General features: G+C 34.4%; 1 protein-coding gene across 1 annotated transcript; it reads left to right on the top strand.

The window, feature by feature from the left end:
• The first annotated feature begins 9,397 nt into the window (after nt 1-9,397).
• LOC133797994 (probable serine/threonine protein kinase IRE) lies at nt 9,398-17,143 on the top strand. The gene is made up of 18 exons (XM_062236151.1): nt 9,398-10,026; nt 10,231-10,298; nt 10,839-11,015; nt 11,107-12,438; nt 12,810-12,982; nt 13,198-13,444; nt 13,735-13,827; nt 13,913-14,053; nt 14,173-14,265; nt 14,533-14,734; nt 14,825-14,910; nt 15,474-15,562; nt 15,791-15,842; nt 15,914-15,970; nt 16,054-16,212; nt 16,416-16,496; nt 16,623-16,716; nt 16,817-17,143. Exons 1-17 carry the CDS (start codon nt 9,594-9,596, stop codon nt 16,710-16,712), a joined length of 3,573 nt encoding a protein of 1,190 aa, XP_062092135.1. The 5' UTR covers nt 9,398-9,593; the 3' UTR covers nt 16,713-16,716; nt 16,817-17,143.
• The last annotated feature ends 5,590 nt before the right edge of the window (nt 17,144-22,733 follow it).

Here is a 22,733-nt window from a genome sequence, read left to right on the forward strand (position 1 = left end):
GATTAGAAGACCACTCTTGGGATGAGTATCAAAAAGTGGAGCAAGAGTTGGATGTGTGAATGTACAAAGATGATAAGTATTGGGCTTCTAGGGCAAAATACTCCTAGCTCAAGATAGGAGATAGGACTACTGCTTTCTTTCACAGACATCTTTGATCAGAATGAGGATTGAGTAACAGATCCAAAAGGTATTGCTAGTGTGTTCGAGGTTTATTATGGACAATTGTTCACTTCTCACCAACCCTTGCAGAACTTGCTTGATCAGGTTCTGAATGTTGTTCATTGTCGTGTCAATCAGAGTATGAACAGACAGCTCCTGCGTGGGTTTACAAATAATGATGTGTAGCATGCTTTGTTTCAGATGATTCCTCGAAAGAGCCTTGGTAAGGATGGCATGGGAGCGGGGTTCTATTAGAAATTTTGGGATGTGGTGGGTAGGGATGTGTGTAAGGCATGCCTGGCTTTCATCGATGGATCAAGGTCTGTTGGGTGCATTAATGAAACTATCATCACTCTAATTCCAAAGGTAAAGAACCCCACTCATACTATTGATTATCGTCCTATAAGTCTGTGCAATATACTGTATAAGATTATTGCAAAGATGCTAACTAATAAGCTGAGGGAGGTGTTGGGACATATAATATCAGAAGAACAAAGCACTTTCATTCCTGGGAGGCTTACTACTGACAATGTCATGGTGGGTTTCGAATGTTTAAATGCAATAAAACGCCATCAAAAAGGGAAGACAGGATTATGTGCTTTCAAAGCAGACATGGCGAAGGCATATGATAGAGTTGACTGGACCTTCACGAGTAGTATCATGGAAAAGATGGGTTTTGACTCTGGTTGGATAGCTTTGATTCAAAAGTGTGTCTCCTCTGTCACATACTCTGTGAATGTTAACGGCGCTATTATTGGTACTATCACTCCAACTCATGGACTCAGACAAGGGGATTCGCTATCTCCTTTTTTGTTCCTTCTCTGTGCAAAAGGCTTGTCGGCGGTGTTGAAACATGAGATTTTGCATGGGCGACTAGCAGGATTGAAATGTGGTATAAATGACCCTTTAATCTCACACTTGTTCTTTGTTGATGATAACTTCTTCTTTCTTGAAGCTAATATGACAGATTGCCTCAAATTCAAAGAAATTCTAGGTTACTATGAGAATGCTTCTGGACAGTTGGTTAATCTCAATAAATCGGCGGTTTGTTTCTCTCCTCAATTGAATGACCAGGCTTTTGATGATCTTGCGAATGCTCTTGGGGTCGCCTTAGTTACTTGCCATGAGAAGTACTTAGGCCTTCCCTATTTTGCTGGCAAATGCAAGAGTGGATTGTTCCAATCCATAAAAGATAGAATTTGGAGCAAACTCTTTGGATGGAAATCAAAACTTTTCTCAGCTGGTGGAAGGGAAGTGCTATTGAAGTGAGTAATCCAGGCCATTCTCGCTTATGCTATGAATTTGTTCAAGTTTCCAACGTCTCTAATACATGAAATCCATAGGTTGTGTGCTCGCTTTTGGTGGGGTGGTGATGATAAGAAAAGGAAAATACACTGGTGCACTTGGGAGCGCTTATGTCGGCACAAATTTGATGGGGGTTTAGGTTTTCAGAACCTCTTTCTGTTCAACCAGGCTCTCCTTGCTAAACAAGCTGCTCGCATTTACAATTTCCCCCAATCTTTGGTTGCCAGAGTCATGAAAGGATTCTATTATCCCGCCTCCTCAATCATCACCATTAAGTGTACACAAAGAGCTTCGTATATGTGGCAGAGCATCTTGTGGGGAAGAGATCTCTTTGAAAAAAGGACTTGATGGATTGTGAATGATGGGAAATTTGTCAATATTACTCAGGACTGTTGGATCCCAAAGAAAGAGGGTGGGCACTCTTGCTCTTTTATTGGGTCGCTAAACCTTGGCCAAGTTAGTTCTCTGAAAAAGGCTTATGGGGAGTGGAAGGTGGATCTCTTCTGTCAATCCTTTGGAACTGAGGAACCACGAGCCATTCTCTCTATCCCTATCCTTTTGACGCAGGGACCTGATAGACTTGCGTGGCACCATAATGATTTTGGAATTTATTGTCAAAAGTGAGTATTGGTTTGCGGTTAGCGAGTTGGGTCTTGGACAAGCCTCCTCCTCGTTTGGTCCATCAGAGTGGTGGAGGTATTTATGGTCCTTGTGTATCCCCCCCCCAGGGTGAAAATCTTTGCTTGGAAAGCCTCACTTAATTTCATTCTAACCTCCTATAATCTCACTAGACATGGAATTCAATATGAGACTACATGCCCAATCTGTCACAATGCACCTGAGACTACCATGCATGCCCTTTGGGAGTGTTCGGAGTTGAAGTCCATAAAAGCAAAATAACCAACTAAAGGTCTCGAAAAGCTTAAAGATTTCCATGATTTTTATGTGTTGATTCTGGATTGTATGAGAACTAGATAGGAAATGGAACAACTCTTAACCTTGTGGTGGAGGATATGGTACCGCCGAAACAAGTTCATTCATGATCGCCTTTGGATCAAGGATGAGTTTGTTTTGAAATTGTCGCTTGACCTTCTAAGCAGATTTCAAATGACCCATGGTCTGACCAACAACGTGGACATCACAAATGTTAACCTTGAGCATGTCGAGACTCAAGCTAGTCAAATGAAGGATGATACTGTTTGTTTATTTGTTGATGTTGGAGTGGACAGTAAGTGAATGAAGGTGGGATTGGGAGTTGGATGAAAGGGTGCTAGCCTCTTCGGCCTCACCTTTTTTGTAATGCCCCAAAATCCCTAATAATGTTTAGGACCTTGATTAAGAGGCCGGTGGGCTATAATTGATTTATTATGCCATTAAATGATTATATGCATGTTTATGTGAATTATATTATTATATGATGATAAAAGCATGCATATGGGTCCACATTTAATTATAAGGGCACTTTGGTAATTTGGCCCGTTGAAGGCATAATTGTGTATTTTCATGCATGTTGGTAAATTTTGAATAAGACCATATTATATTGTGGATTTGTTCGAGTCATTCGGCATGAGATGATCTATGAATGCAAGTTATCGGTCTGGTCATAACGAGGTTAATTTCGGAGCTCGGGGTGATCCTCGAGGTAATTCGAGGATTAGAACATTACCAAGAATTAAAGGGTAATGAGATGTGATTTATTAGCATTTGAGAATATTGAGAATATTGAGAATAACGGGAATTGGAGGGCGTTAATTGTGATTAACAAGATAGAGGAGAAATGATGATTTTGCCCTTGGTGGCTGTTAAGGGTTTTAATTAGGCATGAGGGCATTTAGGTCTTTTCACCCTAAGGTTATATTTAGCCATTGGAAGGCTGTAGAAAATAGAGCATCTTCTTCTCCTCAACCGATCACCATTTCTCTTCCATTTTCCTTTGAATTTTGAAGCTCCTTTTGAGGAACCAAGCTAGGGAGTCAAGTCTTGATAAGCTAGGGTTGTGTTCCACCATTGAGGAGGGTGTAATTCTGAGCTTGGGGTAAGTTTTTAACCAAAAAACCTCTTGTTCTTGCTCTGTTTCCATTTGATTTTCAGTTTGGTTCTTGAGTTGGAAAGTTGAGTATTTAATGGGGTTTTTGGCAAAGGTTACTTGGGTTATGATGCCTAGGTCATGTGTAGATGGTTTTTGGGTTCAATTGGGGGTTTAAATGGAGTTTGGAAGCTTGTTTTTCAGGTTGGGAAAGGAGGAGTCAAAGGAGGGAAGAACCAGGGCAATTCTGCCTGGTCCTAGCGCTATAGCGCCCAAAGGGTGGCGCTACAGCGCTAGCCAGGGCAAATTTCCCCTGGTTGTAGCGCTGGGGCGCTAGGGGGGCAGCGCTGTAGTGCTACCCTGTTTTCTCTGATGCATATTTTGTGTACTTTTGAGGGTTTTTGGCTTGAGGTTTCAATTCCTAAGGCTCGGGATCAAATCTACTCACCGTTTGGGTACAATTCGAGGTCCCGGAATGAGGTTTAGGTCAAGAACATTTTATTGTTGATTTTATTTAATGGAGATTGAAATTGGTTATGACTAGGTGATTACTAAGGAATTAAAAGGATTAATCGTTCTCAAGGGTCGTTCATTTGTTAATTCTCGCTCGAACCAGAGGTAAGAAAACTACACCCCATGTGTGACATGCATGGTTATTAATGAGGCATGTTGAGTGTTTAAAAGTGGACATTTATTGCATATCAAATGCTTAGCAAATCTTGCTCACTTGTGAATGGCACTGGCTTATTGGTCAGAATCAGCAATGGTGTCAGTATTAACTGGGAAGTTGTGACTCATTAGTCAAGTTCGGCAGTAGTACTAAGCACTGGTCATATGGAATTGACTTATGAGTCAAGGATGAAAGCCAAAAAGATTAGATCTAATTGACATCTGCATTGAATGACTCATCATGAGCATTAATGCCGGACCGACCTTAAGTTCAATGAAAACCAAAAGTGCGTGTCTAGTCTAAAGGCTAGTTATTTAGAGCCAGAGCCAAAAAGGCTAAGGTGACCTACACGTCACATGTCTATGAGGGTATGAGACCTCAAAGATAGACTTACTAGTCATCAAGTCATCTGACCGAGATAGACTTATCAGTCATCTGACCAAGATAGACTTATCAGTCATCTGACCGAGATGGTCTTATCAGTCATCAAATCGAGATAGACTTATCAGTCATCTGACCGAGATAGACTGATCAGTCATCTGATCGAGATAGATTTATCAGTCATCTAATAAAGACGGACTTATCAGTCATCTGACTGAGATTGACTTATCAGTCATCTGACCGAGATAGACTTATTAGTCATCTAATCGAGATGGACTTATCAGTCATCTGATCGAGATGGACTTATTAGTCATCTGACCGAGATATACTTATCAGTCATCTGACCGATATGGACTTATCAGTCTTCTATTTAGAGAGTGACTTATTAGTCAAATGTTCAAGAAATGACTTATAAGTCATCTACCTCAGAGCAAGAGACTTATTAGTCATCTACTCAGAGCGCAAGACTTCACAAATATTTATTTGTACCTGCTTGCATGCACAAGTAGGGTTATTAATGGACTTATCAATCATCTATTTAGAGAGTGACTTATTAGTCAAATGTTCAAGAAATGACTTATTAGTCATCTACCTTAGAGCGAGAGACTTATTAGTCATCTACTCAGAGTGCAGGACTTCACAAATATTTATTTGTACTTGCTTGCATGCATGAGTAGGGTTATTACTGCTAGGCATGCCTATTATGACTTAGTAACATGTTATTACTTGTTCATGAGCATATTGAGTTTTCTTGCTGGGCTTCGGCTCACGAGTGTTATGTGGTGCAGGTAAAGGCAAAAGAAAGCTGGACTATCCTTGAGTTGGAGAGCTAAGGTGACACTGTGTACATATGCGGCTGCTCGACCGCCACGGCCGAGGGTTGAAAGCGGAACTAGGGTTAAACCCTATTTTGCCGCTTAGGTCGACTGGTTGTAAATATTTTGCTGTAATTAACCTTTAAATTATATTTTTGGGATCCCAATGTATACAGTAAATGTTTTAATGAAACGTTACATCTTAACCAAAATTTTTAACCCTAAACCACTAATCATACTTAGTTACACGATTATGGCCAAATGACTCGATTAGCGAGTTTAACATTGTTTAAAAGGCACACCGTAACGGTCCCTGGAGTTTAGGGTGTTACATTTTTCCTCCATAATGGAACCACACTTGGCTGAGGCTTATGCTGTGTTGCATGGGCCTCTCTTTGTGCCTATGCTTGGATTATACTAAGGTAATTGCCAGATCAGACTGTCTTAGGGTGTGTTAGGCAATCAGTAATAACTCTGAGTGTGTCTTAGAGTTTGGAATGCTCTTTCAGGACATCATGGTTTTGAGTGGTAAACTGGAATCCTTTTCTATTAGACATTGTAACAGACTCCATAATAGTGTCTTTCACTCTCTGGCACAACTGGCTCTCTCCATGGAAGAGACCAAAGTTTGGTGGCCAAGTTTACCAATTTACCTGCGAGCAAATTTGTAGATCCATCTTTGTATGACTCTTTGGCTTGTTTGCCTTAATGAAATCATTATTTTCTCTAAAAATAAATAAAATAAAATGACAATTTTGAGCACTAATCAGTAATAAAGTAGAATAAGTGCATGTAGGTGATTTATTAGGCGGAACCACATTAAATTTCTTCTATTTATTACCATTTATTATTCTATGAATTCGTGCAAACACTTATTGCTTTAATCAAATATCGTAGTTGGTTAAAATTAGAGTCAACAAAACTTATTTTATTTATAATTTTATATTAATTAGAATGGTAAACCATTTATATGCATCAATTATATCATAATTAGAAAACATAATTGTGATTTGCGCATTTTTTTTGTAATTATTAAAAAAATTATATTTTTATATATTTTTTGGGAGATTGTATGGTAGGGATTCATTTTCACGCTACTCGTACAACATACTTTTTATATGGACACGTAAAGGCGTCTTAACCACAATTTTTTTTTCACGATGGTGTTTATTGTATAATGAACCTCCTGCAGGTTTTCGAGAAATTCAGAATAATTAAAGTGCTAAAAAAAAACTTCAAAACGCTTGTTGTACATGTACTTTTATTTAATATTATTATTATATATTTTGCGTGGTTTTTTTAATAAAAAGTTTAAATTATGTATAATAAAATTGATGTTTGGTGTGAGGGTAATTTTGGTTGATTAACCGTTTGAACATTTTATTTTTTAAAATTAACTTTTAGACCTCTTATTTTGTAAAAAGGTTAACAATAGGAATAAATAGATAGATTATTTGAACACTGTATTTTGACCGATTACCTGTTTTGACCCTTTATTTTTAAAAATTAACGTATGGACCATGTATTTATTAAAAATGTTAAGAAATACTTTATAAAAAGTAAATTATATATATTTATATAATTTATGACAATTCTAAACCTGATATTTTAGCCGATTACCCGTTGGGAGCTCTTATTTTTAAAAATTAACTTGTAGACCTCAAGTTTTGTCAAAAAGTTAAAAATAATAATACATAAATCGATTATTTGAACACTATATATATTTTGACAGATTACCCGTTTTGACCCTTATATATAGATTTAGATATTTTAGTTTTTTCTTTTTAATTATTAACCAATAATCATAATTTTTAAAAAGAAGAATTGAAAAATGTGAATTTTTTTAGAAAATAGAAAGAGCACTTTGGGACAATTTTAGAGTGCACATCATCTCATTGGTGCTCTCGTTTATATAAATACTAGGTAAAAATAACGTACAATCACATTTGTTTAGTTTTAAACTTATAAACATGCCTATTCAAACATGTATTTATTTTTATTATTTTTAATTATCATATAAATTTTAAATAAATAAACAATGTCATAAAAATGAATAAAATATGTTTAATATAATGTATGACATAAATGTATTAAAAAATTAAGGCAAAACATTGTCTATAATTTTAATAAAAACTGGTTCACTTTTTTTCTTCAATATATAATAGAATGAATTATAGTTCTATAATATATATAAATATTTATATCAATAATCTCTACATATAAGACATCTAAACATAATATTGACATATATACATATTTACATGGTTACATGATATATATATAAATTACAATAATATTTAAAAAGAAATTAATAATAAAATAAAATAATAATAGAAAAAATCATAGTGTAGAATAGTTATATGCATGAACTATTTTTAGTTTATAATATAACTCGCAATGTCTTTTGGTGAATTTGATGAAGAAAAAGAGCTCCAATCACTTGATAAAAAATAAACTATCACATAAATTTATAAGATAAAAAAATGATGTATCGCTTTATTATTTTTGAATAAATATAATTTATTTATTTAAATTATCATAAAATATCTTAAAAATTTATTGTTTTAATTAATTAATTTTTGTTTAAGTTTATGTTTGTTCTAGTTTTTGTATTTGGCACTGGCAACAAAAGATTATGTATTATATATTTTAATATAATATTAATATTATACATGGATTTTAAATTTTAGTTTGTTGTTAGTTTTTTTTTTTAAAGAAGTTTGTTTCTAGTTGATAATAGATTATATTATGTTATATGTTTAATATGATATTATTCTAATATGTGAAGTTTAAGTTTAAGTTTAATTAAATTTTATTTAAGTTATAAAACATATGATTTTATTATTTTTCAATAATTGTCATTGTAAAATATCTCAAAAATATATTATTTTAATTTATTTAATTAATTTGATTTAAGTTTAAATCATGTTTACAATCTATCATTAAATATAAGAATATTTTGGTATATATAAGAATATTCCGTTAAAGTTAACGAAAAAAATAAAATACCAATAAAACTACAAATTTCTATTTTTAACACACTTATTATATAAAAGATATATATATATATATATAGAATTAGATACTTTAGATATGATAATTTTTTTACTTTTTAATTATTAACTGATAATCACAAATTTGAAAAAGAAGAATTAAAAAATGTGAAAAATTTAGAAAATAGAAAAAGTGCTTTAGAGTAATTTTATAGTGACATATCATCTACTCGATGTTCTCCTTCATATAAATACTAGATAGATACAATGCACATTTGCTTAGTTTTATTTATATAATTTATTAATTATTTTTATTAAAGTTATATTAATGTCATATAAATTTCAAATAAATATCCTAGTTTAATTAAATAATTTATTTATTTTTGTTTAAGTTTATGTTTGTTGTAGTTTTTGAGTTTGAGAGTGATAATAAGAGATTATATATTATATGTTTAATGTAATATTAAATATTATTTTATAATAAATAATAATGTTTAATTAAATATTAAATAATAATTTGTTTAATTATTTATTATTTTAAAATAATTATTATTGTAAAATATTTTAAAAATATTTTATTTTAATTTGTTCAATTATTTATTATTGTAAAATATCTCAAAAATATTATATTTTAATTTTTTTAATTATTTATTTTATTTTATACAATTAAATATAAAAATATTTTGTTAAATTAACATTAAAAAAATAAAAATCCGCTAAAAATAAAAATTTTCTTTATCTACACGTTATAGTATAAATATATAGATATATAATTATAACAGGTGCATATGTTTCAAGGTCTAATTATTTATAATTTTAGTTTAAGTACAATTCAGAAATAAATATTTATTATTATTGTAAAAAAACTTCGTGTCAAAACTTCGTGACATACCTGTCCTGTACCCACATAGATTTCGTGTCTTAATAATTTAACCATTCTGCTTACAAAATTTTGTCAAAGTATTAATATATGCTTTTTTTTTCTTAAATATATAAAGAAATTGGGGACGTTACATGGCTAGCACGTTTTGGTAAAATTATTAAAAAAGAAAAAAGAAAAATGGGTGAGAGAAATTAGAAATAGTGCATCAAATCTCAACCATACTAACAACACGGTCTTCTTGTCTCCCTCCAAAGCTCCCCATTTTTCGTGAAATATAACCTCCATTTCTCTCTCTCTCTCTTTCTTACATTTCCCTACAATGCCATGAAGAGTCTGAATCCCCACCCGAACCCACTCTCACATGTCCAACCCTCGATCATCGGAGAAACCACCCGACGTCGGAGACCCGGCGAAGACGCCGTCGCATCCACCGACGCCGACCGACCCATCTTCCTCAAGAGCCAAGCTCTTCAAAATCCCTCCATTTGCCTTTCGTGGAAATCCTAGAAGTGAGACAGAGGAAAGCGAAGACGAAGAAGAAGATGAGGACACCGAAGAAGAAGAAGAAGATGAGGAGGAGGAGGAGGACGATGACGACAAAGCTGACGAATCCAATGACTCTTCTTTCGACACAGCATCGTTCCAGCTCAATCGCATTCGAACTCGATCGATTCCGTCTCCTCTCCGGTTTTCGTCGTCTGCTGATGATACTTCAAATAATATTGTGGTTGATGATTCTAACAAGACTAATAGTACGGCCGAGCAACGTCCCAAACTCACGGCAAAAGAACAAGGTAATTCTCCTTTTTCTCTCGGTACAAATGATTATATATACATAAATATTATTCATACTGCTTTTGAATTTTAGTTTATTTGTCAGATCAGTATCGTTTAGTTTTGATCAGAATGGACTTGACCATCGTCAAATTCTATATTCTTGAAGATGATGAAAAAGAAAGAAGAAATAATAATATTGGAATTATTTATTTGTTTTGTAGGGAGAAAGGTTTGTTGGAGTCAGTCAAAGTCTCTAAAAAACCCATCACCACTCAATCCAGCGTTGGAGGTAAAAAAATTGTCTGCATTTGTGTGTAAATATATATTTATATATAAGAATTTTTTTTAAGAAGTGATGATAACAAAGTGCAAATGTTTTTATAAAAAGTGTACATTTTATATAAAAACATAGTAAAATGATATTTAACACTAAAAAAAAAAAGAAATGCTATTAGATGTAAAATTTATCTGTTTATATTCTATGCATTTGAGCATTGCTGAGGTAGCAACACTAGTGGGTTCCCAACTTCCAAAACTTTGTAATTTCATATTAGACGACCAACAATTTACTTGTATAATTAACCATTTTGTAACGAGAAAGTAATAATTTATGGCCCTAATATTTTTTTCCAACTAAACAACAATTTTAAGTGATTATTATATATAAGATAATAGAAAGAAAAAAATATCGTTACTACTAAAAATCCCATAAATATATATTTATTTATTTATTTTTATATATATAAGAAAATATAATTGGTTTGTTAGAGAATATTGTGGTATCTCATGGGCTTGATGATAATGTGGTGGTTCTTAATGTGCTTTGAAGGGTAATTATGCAGCTTCTTCGAAAGAAATTCAGTCACCTCGTTTCCAGGCAATACTACGCGTTACTAGTGGCCGTAAGAAGCGAGCACCTGATATTAAGAGTTTCTCTCATGAACTCAACTCTAAAGGAGTTCGACCCTTCCCTCTTTGGAAGCCTCGTGCTTTCGGACACATGGAGGTACGTGCTTCTTCTTTATTATTATCATCAAATTTTCATACCCATCATTTTTTTTTTCATCCAATGATGATTTTATATATTAAATGTACAGGAAATTATGATCGCTATCAAGTCAAAATTTGTTAAATTGAAGGAAGAGGTTAACTTTGATTTAAGTGCATTTGCTGGTGAGGTGGTAAATATACTTGAGAAACCTTCTGAAGTTCCCCCTGAAATGAGAGAGCCTTTGGAGGATTTATTAGTTGATACCCGAACCTGTGCAAGGATGTCATCAGATGAATTTTGGGTACAATGTGAAGGCATTGTTCAGAACTTGGACGATCGGCGTCAAGAATTACCTGTGGGAATACTTAAGCAAGCTTATACCCGCCTTCTGTTTATCCTCACTCGGTGCACAAGGCTTGTACAATTTCAAAAAGAGAGTGGTTTTGAGGAAGATCGAATTATGGGTCTTCACCAGCTCAGTGATCTTGGAGTATATCCAGAACAGTTAATTGATTCTATTCCACAGGATGTTTCTGGTCCTCTGAGTGAGAAGCATATGAAGAAGTCACGTGGTCATGAAAAAGGGAACAGAGGTGATGGCTCAGATGGTGTCGTAACCAAAAGCGTTATATCACGCACTTATAGGATGTCTTCTTGGAGGAAACTTCCATCTGCGTGGGATAAAAAGCGTAAAGGAGCAAATGCTTCTGATACAGCGTCAGAGGACAAACTAGATCCTCTGCATGCGAAAGATGATAGTAAAACCAGGGTCGAATGCCATGCTGATTCTTTGGATCCTTCATCATGCCATCCTGACCATTCACAGGCACCTACTGTAGTTCAAAGGCTTAGCTGGGGATTCTTTGGGGATCATCAACATGTCAGTGACGAAAACTTGATGATTTGTCGAATTTGTGAAGTTGAGATACCAACTGCACATGTGGAGGAGCACTCTCGAATATGCACTATTGCTGATAGGTGTGATCTAAAAGGCCTGACTGTGAATGAACGTCTTGAGAGGGTGGCAGAAACTCTTGAGAAAATAATAGAATCTTCATGCACACCCAAAAGCACGCCAAAAAGTGCTGATGCTCCAAGAGAAAGTTTTGAGGCTCATAGAGTATCAACCTCAAGTACGCATGAAGAGATGGAGGAGTTGTCACCTATGAAAAACACCTTGTCTCGTAGATGCTCTGCAGACACGCTTGACAGTGTTCCTGATGCCGACAGAGACAGTGGTTTTGCCTTAGATGATCTGAATGTTTTGCCTGAGATAGCATGTGAAATGCGTTCTGGGATGACGTCTGATCCCACCACAAAATCATCATCTGCAGGAAGCTTAACTCCACGGTCACCACTATTAACACCGCGAACCAGCCAAATTGAGTTACTGTTGAATGGAAGGAAAACAATATCAGAACTTGAGAGCCATCAACAGGTTTGCTGTCATTTTTGGACATTATTTGGTATTGTGAAGTTTGGTGCCATGCTTTTTTGTAGTATTGTATGCCCTTTTATTATTTAATTTTATGAAAAAATTGCTTATGACAACCATGAGATTGATTTGTGCCAAATCCATGCATGAATCAATTCTTCATGAATACTGGGTTCGTGTTGTTTGGGATTGAGAGGGTATTCCTCTGAACATAAGAAGTTCTAGATCTGTCAATAATATGAACCAAACAGAGAATCTTTTATTGTGGCATATAGAGTTAGAGTAAATTGTCGAACTAACTTTAAAATCTAGCTACTTATGTTGCAACTGTTTGAGAGTCATTTTTTTAACTTAACTAGATTATGTAATGACAGATTTTCAAGCTACTGGACATTGCTCGTTCTGTTGCAAATATTAACAACTGTGAGTATAGTGCATTGCAATATATGCTTGAACGACTAGAATATCTAAAGTACGTCATCCAGGATAGGAAGATGGATGCTCTAGTCATTGAGACTTTTGGAAGACGTATTGAGAAATTACTACAGTGAGTCCATTAACCTTTTTTTTTTCTTCTTCTTAATATGCAAACAACATCATTTGATTTGTTCTTGTAAAGGATTTTTCTCCAATTGATTTACCTGGTTGGAGATTTCAAAAGCCAATTTGTTTAAGCCTTAGTACTCATTTTTAACTTGTTTGTTTAATTTCTTAAAAATATTTACAATGTCTCTAATTATTAATTATGATTTCAATATGCAGGGAAAAATATGTAAATCTGTGCGGGCAAATAGAAGATGAAAAAGTCGATTCATCAGGCATGGCCGATGATGAGAGTTCAGTAGAAGAAGATACAGTCCGCAGTCTTCGTGCCAGCCCTATCAATGCATGTTGCAAGGACCGAACATCTATAGAAGATTTTGAGATAATAAAGCCAATAAGCAGGGGAGCATTTGGACGAGTCTTCTTAGCTAGAAAAAGAGCAACTGGAGACTTATTTGCTATAAAGGTAAAATCATGACAAAATATATGGGTCACACATATCAATGCAGACACAGTAATGTTCTCATTACAATATCCACTTTATCTCACACATCATCTACGAATGTTCAAAATTTGCTCGAAATAATGATTATGTTACCTTGGGTTTCTTTTTGGTATCATATTGGGTATTTTTTTTCCCTGAATTATTTTTAAGATTGCTGGTATATGCATTATAAATACAAGCTTTTTTAGTTACTTGGATGACGTGAGACAGTTAACATCTTGTACTAATCGTTATAGGGAATATTTGTACAGGTGCTAAAGAAGGCTGACATGATTCGCAAAAATGCAGTTGAAAGTATTTTAGCAGAGCGTAACATTCTTATCTCGCTTCGCAATCCTTTTGTGGTAAGCAAGTCTTATAAAGTACAATGATTATATTTAAATAAAATGCTTATTATTCTAATAATTATGTAATCTTATTGATGAACAGGTTCGCTTTTTCTACTCCTTCACATGCAGAGAAAATCTCTATTTGGTTATGGAGTACCTAAATGGTGGAGATCTTTACTCTTTGTTAAGAAATCTAAGCTGCTTAGATGAAGATATGGCTCGTGTGTATATTGCAGAAGTTGTAAGGGCAATCTTATATCTATGGCATTTTGTTAATTTTACTTGCTTATGTTCCAAGTAAACTTTTTTCACAGACTATAGCATATATTTTGCTTGAAAATAACCAATTATTTTTTCTAGGTTCTTGCTTTGGAGTATCTACACTCTTTAAATGTCGTTCACAGAGATTTGAAGCCAGATAATTTGTTGATTGGTCAAGATGGTCACATCAAGGTTAATATATTTTCACTTCTTTGGAGCTGAATTGGTGATAATAATTGCAGCACTAGTTTAGATATTCTGGCAATCTAACATGTCTTTGGTGCTCAAATATGTTGGTAATATTTTTGTTATAGTTGAAGGCCAAGTGAAACACGAACAAGTTACTAGAATGTGGTTAACTTATTTTCATATATGATCTTTTCCCATTCGATTTCAACTTTTCAATGTTCTTTTACGAAAAGACCACTTATGAGTGATGTTCAATCTTGTTTTCTACAGTTGACAGATTTCGGGCTCTCCAAGGTTGGTCTAATTAACAGCACAGACGACTTGTCTACTTCATCAGTAAGTGATAGTGGTTTTCTTGGAGAAGAAGAAGCAAAAACACAGCATACATCTAAGAGAGAAGAGCGCCAAAAGCACTCGGTAGTTGGCACCCCTGATTATTTGGCACCAGAGATACTTCTTGGCATGGGACATGGTTAGTTATAGATATCAGATGACTTGATAAATAAATATAGAAGCATAATTTCAGTTTTATTATTGACGTATTTTCATATTATTTTTGTAGGTGCAACTGCGGATTGGTGGTCTGTAGGTGTTATTCTTTTTGAGATGCTTGTTGGCATCCCACCGTTCAACGCAGAACATCCTCAAGTATGTTATCCAAGAAGAACAAACAATCGTTGATAAGAATCCTATGTTTCATAATCTGTAGTTGTTTATCGTTTCATGGATAATAGAGCTTATGGTGACATACTAGTGATGAAATTTAGAATCAAAACGAATGTTCCCAAAACTCAAAGCTTAGAATTGTTAATAGGGGTTCTGATTTTTAACACCCCAGTGGATAATGTGTTGCATGTAGTGTAGATTAGATAAACTCAATGAAACTTAACTAGAGATTATACAACTTGACAACATTGTTAGGACTCAACTTGGTCAAATTAATTAATGACAGGCCAACATGTGTAGATATCACATTAGATTTTTTTTGTCTTGAGCAAGTGTGCTAACCTTTAAGGTATTTTTTGACAAAGATATATGGAGCAATCAAGTTTTGATCGCTCTAAGAAGTATGAGGATTTACATTTTTACAAATTAGCACCCTTGAAGTGTGAATGAATTTCGCTACAAATTTTCTAAGTAGGACTTAATTTTGTTTTTGTTTTTGACTCATATAGAGAACTCAACGTTAATAATTTTTCTTTTCATTTCAGCATGTTTTTGACAATATAATAAACAGGGATATCCCCTGGCCGAAGACACCTGATCAGATGAGCTATGAAGCTTATGATTTGATTGACAAGTAGGTATTCATAGAAGATATTCTGCACATTTAAACTCACAAGTCCTCTTATGAAAGGCTTATTGTATATTGTACTTGTAGTGCTTAGTACATAAAGAGATTTCTTTGTCAGACAATTATAGCTTTAAATGCAGCAACTCATTTCAGAGATATTACAAACCAAGCAATGAAACATGTTATAAGCAATAGACTAACAATTTTCTGATTTCGTGTACACTCAATTTTCAGATTACTGACTGAAAATCCAGTTCAAAGACTAGGAACAACAGGCGCAACTGAGGTAAGTACGATAAGAACTTCCTACTTGGAAGCCTCAGTTTACTTAGAAATAACTTCAAAAATGTCTGGCAGGTGAAGAGACATCCATTCTTCAAGGATATTAATTGGGATACACTTGCGAGACAAAAGGTAGTTTCAATCAATATTTGAAGTTTTCAAGATAACTTTTAACGAATCTGAAACACTTGTGCTTTAATCCTTGTTGGGTGCAGGCTATGTTCATACCATCAACAGAAGCACACGACACAAGTTATTTTATGAGCCGGTACATATGGAACCCTGAAGATGACCACGTTAATGGAGGCAGTGACTTCGACGATATGACCGACACTTGCAGCAGTGGCTCATATAGCAACATACAAAGCGAAGAGGTAAGTACTATTATCACTACATTTGAGTTCACTAGAAACCTGACTAGTCTAGTTGGAGAAATGGTATTTTCACTTGTTTGGATTTTAATACAAGTTTGGAATTGCCAAAAGATTGACCTGGACAAAAATTTGGAAACAAACATGTTAGGAAATCAGAACATGAAATCAATAGTTTTCCTTACCATTATGTTTCTATCAATTAGGGAGATGAATGCGGTAGTTTGACAGAATTTAGTGCTCCTGCCCTTGCCGTGCACTACTCATTTAGCAATTTCTCATTCAAGGTACGACCTGAAACCATTAACATTCAATTTGACAAGATTAGAAATGTAGTTTTTTGTGTTTGGATCTTGGATTATGTATGAGACTGCATTATTAAAGTTGGAGTCTACATTTATTATTGCTCTCAGAATTTGTCACAACTAGCTTCTATCAACTATGATCTCGTTGTGAAAAACTTCAACGATTCCTCAAATGACTCTAAACGACACAATCCCTAATAAGGTTTGTTAGTTATTTAATTTAAATACGCTTTATCTGTTCATTTTATTTTATTTTTTTGCTGAAATTGGGCATCATATATTATATGGGCATGTCCATACAGGGTTCTTGAAAGGAAACTCTTACATGGAGGCAAAGGCTAGTCCACCAGACCCAAAGAGAAAGAAAGGGTTGATATTGGGGTTTCTTTAAGTGTATAGTCTCAATTTGAATATCTGTTCTCCAAATAGGTTTTACTGAAAAATATCATGTGTAGTATTTTGTTTTGACCACATGGTTTTTCATGTATATACTACTTTTACTAGTTTTATTTTTAGATTTTTTTTTTCACCTTCACTTTTTGTAAGTTAAAATATATGCATGTGTAGAAGCGAAATGAAAATGATTTTTCAGTATTATGCCATCTTGGTCCATTTTGGTCTACTTCAGATGTCTTGAAATGGTAGCATGTCATACAAATTATGAGTTGTTGCACATCTATAGTACCACCAACCTTAGACCTTTTCTAAGATAGTATTGATCTCACTCAAATAGCGATAATGCATCTCCTCTTCTATTATATTTATTTGGACTCGTTTTGCTTCTTTCCAAACATGCACTTTGAAGCATAATGTCTTTGTTTGTCACAAATAAAACAACCACTTTTTTTTTTAATAACAATAATTAAAAAAATAATCATAACTCGTTTTTAGGGTCATGAATTCCATCCGGCATTGTATGGAGGGGAGTCGGATCCTACGTAGCCATTAATCATGTAAATAGCACAATTTTTATGCAAACACACATTTTTCTATTTCTTTAATATTTTTTGTGAGTCAATATGTCACATCAGTTGCTTCAATTTATAGACAATTTTGTAGCCACTAGATCAAAATAGATAGCCAAACAATATAAGAGGAATGAGCAGGATAGCTACATGAAGGGGCATCATCCTTGCCCCGTTTTGAGACCAAAATGATTCACCAAATTTTTGAATTTTTTTTCTCTGATTTTGACATTAGGATGGTTAGGCTTGTTCATCTCATTGGCATTAAATTGCCAATGTCGGTCTTTGATATTTTTTTCCTTCAATGTGAAGATGTTTTTGGATTTCCTCAAAGAGCAATCTTTGGTCTTTTGAAGAATTATTATTTTATATCTTTTTCAACTTGGTAGTAGTTTTGCAATGATTGTACCAGTTTGAAATAGCTCATAAATTTTGACAGCCATTTGCAACTCATAAATTTGAGGCAATAAATGTTATCATCATAAAATTTGAAATCAAAGTACTTAAAATTTATGAACTTTCAGTACTTTCCTCCTCAACCTAATATTTGAACTTAGGTGCACTTTCATACTTTCCTCCTCAACCTAATATTCTCCATGATAAATATTGTATTTTTTTAATTGTAGGAACATGTGAAGAACAAAAAAAAAACTTGAAAATTAGATAATGCTATTCAAAAAGTGATATTTTCACCTTCTCAAATTACTTATGGGTTGAACCCTCAAAAAAAAAAAAAAAACTTTTATGATATAACATACCTCAAACAATTTGCACCAAATATTAAAGTAATAAAAATTCTTTACAACATTGGAGGAGAGGCATAATTGTTGAAACTAATAATATGTGTGTAATGTATGCCTTAGAGTTGGAAAGAAATTCTCTCGAAGCTTTGTCTCTTTGAGAGGTGTGTCTCACCGGAAAGGAGTGAGTTAACGATTGTGCCATTTTGTGGTCGCAACTACGTATTGTTGTTTAGTGCTATGGAAGAGATCGTCGATCAATGGGATCACCTTGCGATCATTGAGGAGGAAGGTGAGGTTATAGGAGTTTCAGAATTGGTGGTAGCCAAAGGAAGAGCGGGTGTGTGGAAAGGATTATTGGGAAGGTTACTAATCCAAAAAACCTTTCAACAAGAATGCCTTCAAGGAGACTGACTATGAGGGAGCTTTGGCTCTTAGATGGGCAGATGTCAATACAACATATGGGGAGAAACTTATTTCTATTTTCTTTTGAATTGGACTCCAATAGAGTATCGGTTCTTGAGAGGGAGCCATGGAATTTTGACAAAAGTCTTTTAGTTCTTAAACCCCTAGATGATGCAGTAGACACAGAATGAAACAACTATTCTTCAATAAGTTTCTGGATTAAACTTCACAATCTACCATTTCACGGTAGAACCAAGGAGGTAGGGGAACTGATTGGGGATAGAATTGGGGTATGCTTAGAGATTGAAATAGATGAATACGGTAAATGCTTAGGTCGTTTTGTTCGAATTAGAGTCTGAATGGACATTTCTCGACCCCTTCAGAGGGGATCCCAAATCCGACTAGGGAACGATTGTAACGCCCTAAACTCCAGGGACCGTTACAGTGTGCATTTTAAACAGTTCTAAACTCGCTAATCGAGTCATTTGGCCATAATCGTGTAACTAAGTATGATTAGCGGTTTATGGTTAAATTTTTTGGTTAAGATACAACATTTCACTAAAACGTTTGCCATATACATTGGGATCTCAAAAATATAATTTAAAGGTTAATTACAACAAAATATTTACAACCAGTCGACCTAAGCAGCAAAATAGGGTTTAACCCCAGTTCATCTTTAAACCCTCGGCCGTGACGATCAAGCAGCCGCATATGTACACATCGTCACCTAAGCTCTCCAACTCAAAGATGATCCAGCTTTCTTTTGCCTTTACCTGCACCACATAGCACCCGTGAGCCGAAGCTCAGCAAGAAAACTTAATATGTTCATGAACAAGTAATAACATGTTACTAAGTCATAACAGGCATGCCTAGCAGTAATTGAAACGCCCTAAACTCCAGGGACCATTACGGTGTGCCTTTTAAACAATGCTTCGCTAATCAAGTCATTTGGCCATAATCGTGTGACTAAGTATGATTAGCGGTTTATGGATTAAATTTTTTTGGTTAAGATATAACGTTTCATTAGAACGTTTACTGTATACATTGGGATTCCAAAAATATAATTTAAAGGTTCATTACAAGAAAATATTTACAACCAGCCGATCTAAGCGGCAAAACAGGGTTTAACCCTAGTTCCTCTTTCAACCAACGGTCGTGGCGGTCGAGCAGCCGCGTATGTACACATCGTCACCTAAGCTCTCCAACTCAAGGATTGTAACGACCTAAATTTACTAATGAGGCTTAAGGGTCTTGATTAGTGTGTCGGGAGGGCATAATTGGAATGTATGTGATTTAATGATTAAAAGTATGCTATATGACTATTTGAATATCTGTGATGGATGACTATGTATACTAGTATGCATGTAGGCCCTGATTAGGTTAGAAATGGCATAACTATAATTTTGGCCCGTTGAGGGCATAATTGTATATACATGTGATAATTTTTGAGACCACGTTATTATGTGGATATATTTGTGATCTGTGATTTGAGACGATCCTAGTGAGCGGGTTAGCGAAAAAGTCATGGCGGTGATTTATACCCGGCTCAGGGTGAGCTTGGGGTATAAATGGGAATTTAGAGAATATATTGGGGTCTATTTTGATATTGAGGAATATAATTGGTGATTAATTAGGTATCGGGAAGTAAGCGAAAAATAATAGAGACACTCGAGGAATTAGCGGGAATTGGGTGAAATGACCAAAATGCCCCTAGGTGGATTAAAAGATTTAGAATTAAAGGGGAGGGTATTGTGGTCATTTGGCTTATAAAGGATAAATACAACTAAGGCTTTACACTTAGTGGAACTTGTAGAAAGAAATAGAAGTCTGAAGGAAAGGAAAGAAAGGAAAAGAAGGGAAATAAAAGGGAAAGAAGAGCATGCCATTTCCAAGGTCGGTTTAGGTATATCTCCATCAGTTCTTGAGGTATTTTGGGGTAGAAACTTAGGGAGAATCAGAGCAGAAGCTTGAGTTCAAGGTCCTTGATTAGGCTGGAAGAATTAGCAGGGATTCAGCAAGAATAAACCATCCACTTGAGGTAAGACTTTGAGGTTTTCTTCAGTTTTTGGTGTTGGTGTTGAGCTAGTTTTCTAAGCAAGGTTCTGTGGGAATCTTAGGGAATTGAAGCTGGGAATTTGAGGAGGTGAAGGCTAAGCAAGAGTGGGAGATAACCCAAGCTAAGTTCATTCATCAGAACTAAGGAACTTTAGTTTCAAGCTCTGTGATTTCTATGGTTTTGCCGAGTTTCAGAGTTTTAGGTTCAGCTATGGTGAAATCTTTGATTATGGGTGCATGTGGTTGAGTTGTGTATGGTTGGGATGCTTGGGATGAGTTAGACATGTGATAACTCTACAAAATAGAGTTATTTTACCACTTTTTATGTGCTAATTGTTGCTCAGTTCTTGAGTTATTAATTGATTTATTAAGTTTTTAAGTAATTTTGCATTTATTAGTCTTATTGTAATTTTCTAGATTTTTATATGTTTTTATAGATATTTTATTGTGTTATGTTGTAATTGAATTAGTTAAAATTAGTATTGTTAGTTTGAATGTTAAAAATTTGATTTTATTGAAAAGTGAATGTTATGTAAATTAAATTTTAATTAATGTTTTCATGGGAGTTATATGGTATATTTTATTAATGAAAATATTTAATTTTAATTTAGTTTATAATTTATTTTGTAGGAGAATTATTTCATTTGTGACATTTTTGTGGAAAAAACAAAGAGATGGATAATGGCATTTTTGAAGTTTGCTTAGCCAACCCAAGCCTGGCCCAAGGCCCAAGCTCACGCTAGAAGCTCCCTCCACCAGCACCTCCTAGCTTCTCTCCCTCATGCTCCACCACGTTCAGCTCACGTGTGATACTTCCCCCTTCAGCATATATGACTTCCACCAAGTCACATATCCTTCCCACTCCTAGCAAGCTTCCACGTGACCAAGCAGCCATGGTCTCCTCTTCTCTGCATCAATCAAGAAGCCCAATCATGCCAGGCCCATTTCCTCACAGCCATCTCCTCTCAGCATTGGCCCAAGCCCAACCACGTGAAGCATTGAACTCCAGGCCCGCCAGCAAGCTTCACTGCCCCAGCCGCCTGGTGTACCGTACACCACCTCTTGAGCCCATAAATTTGCTTATTGTCCCCTTGTCTAAAATGCCACCTTTTTACCCACTTGTCTACACACTTTTACCCCAAAATCATCATCACTCCTACAATTTACCCCTATTTACCATATTATTATTATTTTAATCAATTTACTTAATTTAAATTGATTATTTTAATAATGTCTTTTTTGCTATAAATAAGGGTTTTGAAGACCATTTTTGGGGTGCTTAATGTTTTGGTTACCATCTTTTGCTCCCATTTTCTCTCTACCATTCTCTCTTCCATTTGGGTTTTTCAAGAGCATTTTTGCAAGTATGTATGTCATTTATTTTGTAATTTCTACTCTAGTTATGTGCTTCTAATCTTTTTCATAAGATTATTAAGATCATGATGAAGCAACTTGTAACTAGGTAATATTTATGTTGTATGTTGATTTCCCTTGTAATGCAACAAAGTCTATGGATTTTTCTTCTTCATATATTTCTTTCATCTTAAATATCTTGTATTTTAGATTGTTAGAACATATTTACACTTTGTTCTTCATTAGTGCATAAACATAATATTCTTTGTGTAAGATGTGTCATTAAATTGTACACATCCATGCTTAGAACAAAAATATTATGTTTTGCCTTATAAATAATGTTCATTGATTTATTTGTTATTTCATTAGATTGATTTACACTAAATGCTTTGAAATTATAATTTTGAAAAGTGAAGAAAAATCCTATCTTTTTATAAGAAATTTGTGTTTAAAATTATAAATATTTTTGGAAAAGGATAGTTTAAATTATTTTAACTATCACTAAAACTTGGGAATCAATATACTAATAATTATTATTAAACTTACATTTTGTGGATTCTAGTATCTTAATAATCTTTTCTTTTAACACTTATTGTCAAATCATTATTGGTTCATTTTCATTCTCTTAAATAGCTTTATTTTTCAATCTTTTATTTTATGTTCATAATATTAAAACTCATCAATCTTTGGAACTAGGTTAG

This window comes from Humulus lupulus, chromosome 8 (genome assembly GCF_963169125.1).
Source record: "Humulus lupulus chromosome 8, drHumLupu1.1, whole genome shotgun sequence".
NCBI classification, from domain to species: domain Eukaryota; kingdom Viridiplantae; phylum Streptophyta; class Magnoliopsida; order Rosales; family Cannabaceae; genus Humulus; species Humulus lupulus.